At 36.1% G+C, this 11,738-nt stretch overlaps 1 protein-coding gene across 6 annotated transcripts in view; it reads left to right on the forward strand.

The window, feature by feature from the left end:
* The window catches only part of Cdh7 (cadherin 7), a 152,761-nt gene that overhangs the window by 77,495 nt on the left and 63,528 nt on the right, over nt 1-11,738 (forward strand). For all 6 annotated transcript variants that reach the window (XM_021197642.2, XM_029539124.1, XM_021197640.2 and 3 more), the window contains one exon: nt 835-1,022. In XM_021197642.2, the coding sequence (XP_021053301.2) occupies nt 835-1,022 (188 nt within the window). The remainder of the gene's footprint in view (nt 1-834; nt 1,023-11,738) is intronic.

Consider the following 11,738-nt stretch of genomic DNA (forward strand, 5'->3'; position numbering starts at 1 on the left):
CCTCTCCCTCTCCACTCTTTTCCTCCCTCCCTCCTTCTCCACCACCACTAACATCAAAATAACAGAAAGTAAGAATCGTCAGTGATTAATATCTCTCAATATCAATATACTGAAATCCCCAGTAAAAAGACATGGTCTAACAGAATAGATACATAAACAAAATCCATCATTCTGCTTTATACAAGAAATACATCACAGCAACAAAAATAGATACTACTTCAGAATAAAGACTGTAAAAAAAAAAAAAATCCTAGCAAATGGACTAAAGAAACAAGCTGGAATAGTCATTCTAATATTGATTAAAAATAGACTTTCAACACAAAGTAATAAAAAGTGATGAGCAAAGGCACTTCATACTCATCAAAGGAAAAAAATCAAGAGAAGATCTCAATTCTGTACATAAAAATAAGAAGAAATACAAATTAAATTCCAATGTTAAGTTATCAGCAATAACAGCAATAATAGGTATGTATTTAGACCATTGTATCAGGAATTTTTTTTGTTATTGTTGTACAATTAAGGTGATTATTGTATCTAAATAATGACGTACTTAGTAACTGTGCTTCAATTATTAGTTTAGCTTCATAAATAAAAGAAACATATATCTTACATGTAGATATACAGCAATGGAGATTCTAACCTGTCTTTGGGCAACTTGTTTCTGTTGCTTGTTACTGTTGCATCATCCACCTGAATTTTCTTGAGACTGCATGAAACTTGTCATTTGTTTTAGCTTGTCTTAGCTATTTTTTTTTTACTGAAATATATATATAATAGTTCCTAGCAGAAGAAAGTTAGAAGATTCTGTTCATTCTTTATTCTGAAATTTTATAGGATCTTATCAGTATAATGTTCCAGAATCTTTGCCTGTGGCATCAGTTGTGGCCAGAATTAAAGCTGCAGATGCAGATATAGGAGTCAATGCAGAAATGGAATACAAAATAGTGGATGGTGATGGACTGGGTATTTTCAAGATATCTGCTGACAAAGACACACAAGAAGGAATCATTACAATACAAAAGGTACTGTTTCCTTTGTTATTTTTTATTAGATATTTTCTTTATTTACATTTCAAATGCTATCCTGAAAGTTCCCTATACCCTCCCCCTGCCTGCTCCCCTACCCACACACTCCCACTTCTTGGCCCTGGTGTTCCCCTTTACTGGGGCATATAAAGTTTGCAAGACCTAGAGGACTCTCTGCCCAAATGATGGCAGACTAGGTCATCTTCTGCTACATATGCATCTGGAGACATGAGCTCATACTGTTGTTCCACCTATAGGGTTGTAGACCCCTTCAGCTCCGTTATTTTTATTCTAACTGTACAATGCCTCAAACTATCATGCTACCAGAATAACTGTCATGAAATAATGTGCCAGACACATTGAATGTTATACATAACCATTGCAATTTTAAGTTCTTATATGATAAGATATGAATTTATATTTTGATCTCAACATCTTGTGTAAATTTGAATGGCATTTTCAATAGTACCCATTATTCTCTGAATAAAAACTATGCTTATCTATAGTGCTGTGCCAATTAGACCATTATTAAATTTTGATATTTAAATACTCACAAATAGAGATAATTGCTATATTCTAGAGTATTCCCCTAATAGGCAATACATTTTACCAAAAATCTGTTTTAAAAGAAAAATTAAATTATGTAACATATATGAAAATAATATACATATGATTAGGAGAAACAAAGTGAGGAAGTCTTGTTCCATCATCAACTGTTTTTTAAAAAAATATGTAACAGGTATGATTGGAGAAATTTATAGTGGTAAAATAACAAGGTGAGCTTTGAAATCTGTTTTAGTGTACACTTTACATAAAATTATAGATGAAATAGCAGTATAATAGGAAATAATATATCCTTGCTTTGGCATACTCAAATTTGTTCCCACCCATCTGTAAGTAAGGGTAGGTAATATTAGCTTTATTCTCTTTTCAGTGTTGTATATGAAATTTGGCAAACTATAGTAAGGAAAAAATTAACAGAATTATTTGCAAAGTAATACAACAACTTGAAATGTTAAAAATTTTGAGACTTACAACTTTCCCTAAATTGGCATATTTATTTGGCTTAAAACCCAGGTGCATAACACTGTAATTAACAGTCACTTATAATTAACAAACCAATAATGAAAGTTATAGTTTAATTGTTTTATTGTGACATATGTTTGATTTCAAGCCAATAGGCAAAATATTTCTACTTTGTATTTCCAGTGGACAGATGCTGTTTTAGTTCATACTGTGATGATCTTTGTGCAGAAGTTTTAATAAGTAGGATAGACCAACTGTTTGCAAAATGTTTTCTTTTGCTGTCTAAAGCAAAAGGAATGAAATAAGGTATACTTCTGCTTAAAGACTTTTAAAAATTATAAAATCAATATAGTCATATTCAAGAATTTGAAAACATACTGAAGATTTTGTAATTGAACATATTAATGTTATTATAGATCTAAATTGACATGCTGGTAATAATTGAAATTATAACTGGCATGAGATGTTAACTCAGTAATAGAAAATTAAAATTTAATCTTTAATTTTTATTTTAAATTAAACTTTTTATTGAATATTTAATTTATTTACATATCAACTTTATCCCCTTTCCAGGTTTCCTCCTATCCAATCACCCCTCCCCTGCTTCTATGAGAGTGCTCCCCTACTCACCGACCCACTCCTGCCTCACTAGCATTCTCCTACACTGGAACCTTTATAGGACCAAGGGATTCCTCTCCCACTGATGGCCATCCTCTGCTACATATGTAACTGGAGCCATGGGTCACTCCATGTGTACTCTTTGATTGATGGTTTAGCGTCTGGGAGCTCTGGGGGTGGGGTCTGGTTGGATGATATTCTTCCTATGGGGTTTCAAACCCCTTCAGCTACTTCAGTCCTCCCCCTAAGTGCTCCATTGGAGTCCTTGATCTCAGTCCAATGGTTGGCTGTGAGCATCCTCATCTGCATTTGTCAGGCTCAGGCAGTGCCTCTCAGGAGACAGCTAGATCAGGCTCCTGTCAGCAAACACTTCCTGGCCTCAGTAATAGTGTCTAGGTTTGGTGTCTGCATCTGATGTGTGTGTGGGCCCATGTGTGCTGGCATGAGTGGGACCATTTGTGCTGGCATATGTGTGTGGGCCTTCCGTGATATATATGGCAACTTTCAAAATTAATTTTCTTTTGCCAGTATGTGGATTCAAAATCTGGTCCTCAGGTTGGGCAAGAGGATCCTAAAGCCTCTGAATAAAATTTCTAGTCCCAATTCTCAATTTATAAATTTTAAAATAATTTCTGTATAGTTTTAAAATATTAAAAAGTGAACCAGAACCAGAACCTTCTCGAAACGTTAAAGCATTAAGTCACTGCAATGAATGTGGAAGGGAAACAGATTTTAACAAAGACGTATGTAAACAACTCAACAAGTGAACTTTCATTATAAGTGGCTGTTAATTTCTGTCGATAACAATTTAAAGTTACTTAGTCATATTTCATTTCTGGATGGTTGCTCAATATTATAAAGGTATTATTTATTTCAGAAAATATGAGAAAATTATTAACTGTTTCACAATGGAAAAAGTTGTAAATAACTCAAAAAGAGAATTTTGAATAAATGGCATGCTGCTGCTTCACCTTAATAAACAGTTTAAAAATTGTTAAAGAAAAAAACATAAAAATAAATGTATACCTAAGTTTTTCCAAACCCTGTTTTAATTTTATAACAATCACATTTATAGAGAATGAACTCTTAGGAAATATTTGTCAAAGAATTAATGCATACTATGCATTTTGAGTGTAGTAGTAGAAGTTCTGTAATATATAAATGTACTTTATAGTCAACTCTGTTGCTTAGAGAAGGAACTCATAAATACAGAAATACTTTCCCAAGAAGTTCCTTTTTGGAAATCTCAGTGTAGACTCACCTCATTGAAACAAACTTGCATTTTTACAACTTGGAATCTTAGATAAAAGAATTCTTGTCTTTAGAACAACTTTCCTCTAACCTTTGGTACTTTTCTACTACTGGAAGTCTGTCTTTAAAAGTTACAAATTCTTTTTGTGTTAAGAATCTTGGCTGAAACCTGAAAACTGCTTTAGTGTTTGTTTGGTTTTGCATGGTTTTATTTTGTTGTTGTTGTTGTTATTATTTTGTTTTGTTTTTCTAAAAAACTCAACATGATTTTTGGTTTTGCTTCATTTGCATTATTTGTGTGTGTGTGTGTTGTTGTTGTTGTTGTTGTTGTTGGTATTGGTATTGTTGTTTTGCCCTCTTCTATTGCTCTTTTCCCCTGTAGAACAGGGTAAATGTGGTGAGTAATAATAGTGACACAAAATGAATGCTTTGCTGGCTGCCTTAATATTTTCTCTGACAAACATTATTCTGTTACTTTTAAATTTAACCACATTGAAGTTTGCAAGACAAAATCATAAAGCATCTAAATCCTTTATCAGATTTTAATCTTAATAGCTTCTAACCCCCTTTCCTTTAGAGTCCTTTCCTCCTGAAAACCCTACAGCAAACATACCTTTTTATCTTGTTTTTTTCTAAACCCGATTAAAATGTCCCATTAAGCTCTGTTTACAGCATTTTATGGCACTTCTTGCTCTGGTATCTTAACTCTTCATCTCCAAAATAGTGGCAGGAGCCTGGTGTACCAATTATTGCCCTCCTTGCTAATAGAAAAAAAGCAACATAAACAAATCAAGAGTGAAGGCTACATTTCAATCCCTAAAGCCGTCCTTTTAAAATAATTGCTGTCCCAAAAGTGAACGCAAGTTGCTTCTACAATTTTGGCTAGTTTGAAATAATCTACTTTATAATAATAAAACATTCATAAAAATTAATTTAATAGAAATAGTGAAATGTTTATTATGATGAAGTCTAGAAATCAGATATATTATATACTCTTATCCTTTTAAAACAATTGTTCATCTATTAGTATCTGTACATATTAATGATACTTACCTTTATGACAGCTACAAAAGTACACTAATGTCAAAAGCCTTAATATACTTACATTATTGGAACATTGTTGTGTGCTTCTTACCATCATTCTGACCTGAAAGCTGGAAATTTGTCTGAATTATAAGCAGACTCTCTATTTCTATCTCATCCTAAACTCTCCAACAAAGGGCTCTAATGTCTTTGGACCTTTGAGAACTGAAACTACACTAAGACACAGATGTGTTAAGCCAATGAAATCTGTGTTTTCAATTTCAGAAGTGACTTTTTGCTTATATTTTGTAACTGAATTTGTACTGGAGAATCCTCAGCATTCAAATTTTCTTTTCTTTAGATTATAGAATCTGGGCTAACACCTAGTTGTTCAATTAAAGTGAGGCTTTTCATTTTTATTTATATTCATACCAATGCATCAGTGAACCAAGGCCCATGTTACGTCTCCCAAAACATTTATGAAGACAATGCCAAACCTATGGAATTATCAGGCATTGTCTGTAAAATCTGAAAAGGCTGTTTCTTCCTTATATTCTGAATATAACCAAGAAATCCTGAAATAAAAATATTAACTTGCCTTTATTGTTCCTGTGACTACTTAAAAATATTCCCATGGTAAACAGTGAAACACTATGGGCAGTTCCAAAATAATACACTTTTCCAGTTCCTTCCAGAATTAGGAAAACATTTACTACCAGATAAGCAATATGCTGCAATATTTCAGATGAGGACATAAATTAATTTTTTCTGCTCATTACAAATATGCAAATATTATGTCACATTGTAGTACCAGGGTTCTAGTTTCCATTTAGTTATTACAGTTTGATTATAAGTTTTATTTGGAGTACATTCCTGATCATTTGAATTCCTGCTTCTCTGATTCATAGGATAATTGTATTTCACCTCAAGTCTTTGGCATAAGCTATATAACATTATATAGGAAACATTATTTCAGCTTGAACATTGTTTTATCACATGTTTTAAACATTTGTGTATTCTATAGTTAACATGAAATGAACTTAGAAACAAGGAGAAGTAGGAAAGATTCCCTTAAATTATGCAATTATTGCATGAATGTCTACAGAGGATGCTTAATGGCTCTGCAGTACAAAATCTATAAGACTCAGGGTCTGTTTAAGTCCTTATGCTATTTACATAGTTTAATCACAGCTTCTGTGCTTTATGAAAGTATGATTGCATAATAAAAATATTTTTAAAAACCTTGGTGATAACATAATAGTGTTCCACCAAGCAATGCATATTCTAATCTGAGGCCATTATTAAATAATTTTGTGATGCTGTTTATAACAAATCTTATAGAGATTCAGAATTCACAGAGTGTAAACACTAAGATTATCCCATTTGAGTGAAAACTGAGTTTTTCATTCCACCTAGATTACATTTCTATACTTTAATTTACAAATTAGGTCCCTCAGTCTTACATTTTTTTCTTTGAGGTACAAAAATCTTTCCTTTATTGTACTTCAATTTTCAATATAAAACCTTAGCTGGAATTAAATATGAAATTTTGAGATTTTAAAATGTATTATTACTAGGTTATAGTAGAGTGAAAAAATGTGCATTTTCAAATTCCATTTGCTATAAAAGTTAAGTAGTTCCAGTCTCTGCTCCATAAATGGCTTGTTTATGGTTCACATTGTCACATTGTCCAGAAAATATACTCATTCTACATTAGCATGATTATGCTCTGCAATCTCCACAATCGTGTTATATTTGTACCCAAAAGGGGGCTGAAGAAAGTACAAAGTGTAGAGCATATTTGTAGAATTTTTGGTACTTATGCCTTCCTCTCTCTGCTGAGAGGAAGAACTAGAGAGCACCGTTTTTTTTGTTTTTGTTTGTTTGTTTTTTAATTTTTATGAGATATTTTCTTTATTTACACTTCAAATGTTATTCCCTTTCCTCATTTTCCCTGCAAACCCCCAATCTCAACCCCCACCCCCTGCTTACTAACCCACCCACTCCCACTTCCCTGTCCTGGTATTCACCTACACCAGGACATTAAGCCTTCATATGATCAAAGGCTTCTCCTCCCATTGATGTCTGACAAAGCCATCCTCTGTTACATATGTGGTTGAAGCTGTGGGTCCCTCCATATGTACTCCTTGGTTGGTGGTTTAGTCCCTGGGGGCCCTGGGGTACTGGTTGGTTCATATTGTTGTTCTTCCTATGGATCTGCAATGCCCTTCAGCTCCTTGGGTCCATTCTCTAGTTCCTCTATTGGGGACCCTATGCTCAGACCAATGGTTGGCTGAGAGCATCCACCTCTGTTTTTGTTAGGCACTGGCAGAGCCTCTCAAAAGACAGCTATATCAGGCTTCTGTCATCATGTACTTCTTGGCATCCTCAGTAGTGTCTGGGTTTGGTAATTGTGTATAGGATGGATCTCCCATGGGGCAGTCTCTGGATGTCCTTTCCTTCAGTCTCTGCTCTACACTTTGTCTCTGTATCTCTTCTCATGAGTATTTTGTCTCCACTTCTGTCTTAGCCAGGGTTTCTATTCCTGCACAAACATCATGACCAAGAGGCAGCTGGGGAGGAAAGGGTTTATTCAGCTTACATTTCCACATTGCTGTTCATCACTGAACAAGTCAGGACAGAAACTCAAGCAGGTCAGGTAGAAGGAGCTGATGCAGAGGCTATGGAGTGATACTTTACTGGCTTGCTTCCACTGGCTTGCTCAGCCTGCTCTCTTAAAGAACCCAAAACTACCAGCCCAGAGATGGCACCACCCACAAGGGACCTTCCCCCTTGATCACTAATTGAGAAAATGCCTTATAGCTGGATCCCAAGGGGGCATTTCCCCAACTGAAACTCCTTTCTCTGTGATAACTCCAGCTGTGTCAAGTTGACACAAAACTAGCCAGTACAATTGACCCTTTGTCAACTTGACACACAAACACATCATTAGTAAGCCTCAACNCTTAGTTCTTATTCATTCCCAAGATCTAAATAACTTTAAAAGTCCCACTGTCTTTACATATTAAAAGTTCAATCCCTTTAAAATATCCAATATCTTTTAAAATACAAAGTACTTTAAAATTCAAAGTCTCTTAACTGTGTGTGGGCTTCACTAAAAAACTTACTTCAAGAGAGAAAAATATCAGGTCACAGTCATAATCAAAAGCAAAAATCAATCTCCAACCATCCAATGTCTGGGATCCAACTNATAATCTTCTGGGCTCCTCCAAGGGCTTGGGTCACTTCTCCAGCCATGCCCTTNGTAGCACACACCTTTTCTTCTTTTCATCAGTGATTAATATCTTTCAATATCAATGTACTGAAATCCCCAGTAAAAAGACATGTTCTAACAGAATAGATGCATAAACAAAATCCATTATCAAAATTACTACATAACAGTTTTTGTTTTAAAGAAATGAAGTTTCTTGATATTTATTATCATAGCTTTAAGAGATTAACGGAAAAGACAAAGTTGGACTTTTCTCTGAGTGAAAACCAACCTAGATGACAAAATATAAGGGAGAAGGAAAGCAATTCATTATAATCTTTTTAGGCTGAGCCAAGTATTTTATACTCAGATTAAATTAACATATATCGTAAGTGGACACAGGTGAAAGGAGGCATCATTTTGTCTCTCTTAGCTCATCAGAAACTATTTCTGTATCAATTTTATAGGCATAATTTCTACTTCCTTTCTTTCTTTTTCTACTGAGGCAGTCTCTCTCTCTCTCTCTCTCTCTCTCTCTCTCTCTCTCTCTCTCTCTCTCTGTGTGTGTGTAGGGGTGTTGATCTGCCACTGAGCATGGCCCCTTGGGGAGATAGAATGTGGCGGGGGTAGGGGGGAGTTTGACTACACTTATCCCATGCCGCTGCCTGGGTGGGTGCTAGGGTCTAGGGAATCACCAAGACAGCATTCCGGGGATAGGAATGCACAGTCTTAGGTGTGGGGTTCTCGGTATCTTGGACATCCAGGTGCTGCTGGGAGTCAAGAAAGAGCAGAGAACAGAGTTGGGGCCCAAGGACTGGGGACAGCATCTAGCTTATAGTCAGGGAACAAGTGGAGTTCTGGCTTGTCCTGGCCAGAAACTGTCCTTTGCTTGATGGTGACAGGCTTGGTGGTGGTTGTGGCTAGGAACACAGAGTGGGATTCTATGGAAGATTTGACTACTGCTCCGTCGGTGAAGGCCTTGATGGAAAGAGACAGTCCATGGTCCCAAACAGTTTGCCATCATTTTGGAAAATGGATGTGTAAATCATATCCCACTTTTTAGAGTGGTCCTGAGTTTAAATAGCTTTTGTAAGGAGAAATGTCTGAGAAGGGAAGATAATTGGCCAAGCCCTCTGGAGCTCTATGTACCTCATTTGCATGGAGAAATTTGCTTTGGGCCTACATGACTGCATGTCACAATTCTTTTATGTGATTATCATGGTATGTTGTCCAAGTCAAAAGTCTGGCAGGGAGCTGGGAGTCATCTAAGCCTCAGGTATGTGCCCATTGAGTCTCAGGGGTTCAACCTCCTCTATTTTACCAATGTTCCTAGCATGTTTTTGTGTGTCCCACAACTCCTTCCTTTTCTTTTTCATGTGACTGTATCATTTGTAATGAAAAATTTGTGGTGGGGTGGAGTTATCAAAATAAAACACAACACAGTCTGGATGTTTAGTATATCATAAGCCAGAGGGGCAATGAGGGGTGGATGCTAGAAAACAAGAAATTATTGAACCAATTAATTGTTGGATGTGTTGTACAGTTTGTGAGGGCATTAACACCAGTTTTAAACATCTGATTAATAAATATAGTTATCATGTTTTCCTTACTATCATGTAAATTTCCCCAAGTTTGGTAGTCATGTGACCTTGGCAAGAGAGTGCTAGCTGCAAGCCTGTTCTCTGTGGGTCTCAGATGTCATCTGTGGATCTCACCATGTTTGTCATTCAAATGAGGCACCTTTGTTGACATAGATAGGTCCTAGGTGATTTTGGTCAGTCTCCTTTGGATCTGTGGCAGAGACACTGTCCTTTTCTTTTGTAGAGGCAAACATGTAGGGTAATCACAACAGAAGAACAAAACCCCAGCAGTGGGCTTTTCTGCATAAGGTGGGTAGTGTGTAGTAAGCCTGTAATAGATTGCTTGGGAGCACATCCTATAAAATCAAGGATGTTTTAGGAATTTAGTCTGGAATAGGCAACAACATTTTGTCTGCAAAAGGAAAGTAGTTGTTAATTAAGGACTAAATAATGGTTATCAGCATAGTTGGTTTGATCTGTGGGAGCAGATTAAATGACTTTTGAACCTTAAAAGTATGGCTGTCTCCTAGAGTCCCTGCCAGAGCCTTAAAAATACAAAGGCAGATGTTCACAGCCAACCATTAGACTGAGCATGGCGTCCTCAATAGAGAAGATAGAGACAAGATTGAAGGAGTTGAAGGGGTTTGCAACCCGATAGAAAGAACAACAATATCAACCAAGCAGACCACCCCAGACTCCTAGGGACTAAGCCATCAACAAAGGAATACCCATGGCTTCAGCTACATATTTAGCAGAGGATGGCCTTGTCGGACATCAATGAGATGAGAGGTTCTTGGTCCTATGAACATCCTCATAGAAGCAGGAGTGGGAGAATGTGATAGGGTGTTTCTAGGAGGGAGGGAAACCAGGAAAGGGGATAACATTTGAAATGTAAATAAAGAAAATATATAATAAAAATGAATAGCATTTTTAATTGTCTCAAGTTATTAAAGGACTCTAAATGCAAAAAAAAAATTTCAATTTTTATTAGATATTTTCTTCATTTACATTTCAAATGCTATCATGAAAATCCCCTATACTCTATCCCTGCCTGCTCCCCTACCCACCCATTCCCACTTCTTGGCCCTAGCATTACCCTGTACTGGGGCATATAAATTTTGCAAGACCAAGGGGCCTCTCTTCCCAATAATGGCCAACTAGGCCATCTTCTGCTACATATGCAGCTAGACACGAACTCTAGGGGTGCAATACCTCTCCTGGGCATATGCCCAGAAGATGTTCCAACTGGTAATAAGGACACGTGTTCCACTATGTTCATAGCAGCCTTATTTATAATAGCCAGAAGCTGGAAAGAACCCAGAAGTCCCTCAAAATAGGAATTTATACAGAAAATGTGGTACATTTACACAATGGAGTACTACTCAGCTATTGAAAACAATGAAATTCTTGGACAAATGGATGTACCTGAGTGAGGTAACCTATTCACAACAGAAATCACTAGATATGCACTCACTGATAAGTGGATATTAGCCTAGAAACTTAGAATAACCAAGATACAATTTGCAAAACACAAGAAAATCAAGAAGAAGGAAGACGAACATGTGGATACTTCATTCCTCCTTAGAATAGGGAACAAAATACCCATGGAAGGAGTTACAGAGACATAGTTTGGAGCTAAGATGAAAAAAAAAATTCTTAACTGAAAACTTTTAGGACAATTTTAGGTTAGAAGTTGAGAAAAATAAACATGTAAATAAAGAAGCATTGAAAAATTGGCATTAAAAGGCATGAACATTGTTTTAGGTATGCCTGAAAGGGAGAACAAGTATTTAAACAAAGAAACTTGAAAACTTTGGGTTAAAGGTTTCAGATATGTTTTTCTTTTAAATTCTCAGCAGCAAGATTCCATCTATTGTCTTTATCTAGCAGAGGTAGGTGCAGGGGCCTGATCTACTTCCCCATGACTGTGTTGTAGCAGACAGGTCCCCTTGTTTTCTCTCTCTCTCTCTCTCTCTCTCTCTCTCTCTCTCTCTCTCTCTCTCT

The sequence above is a fragment of the Mus pahari genome, chromosome 5, assembly GCF_900095145.1.
Source record: "Mus pahari chromosome 5, PAHARI_EIJ_v1.1, whole genome shotgun sequence".
Lineage (NCBI taxonomy): Eukaryota > Metazoa > Chordata > Mammalia > Rodentia > Muridae > Mus > Mus pahari.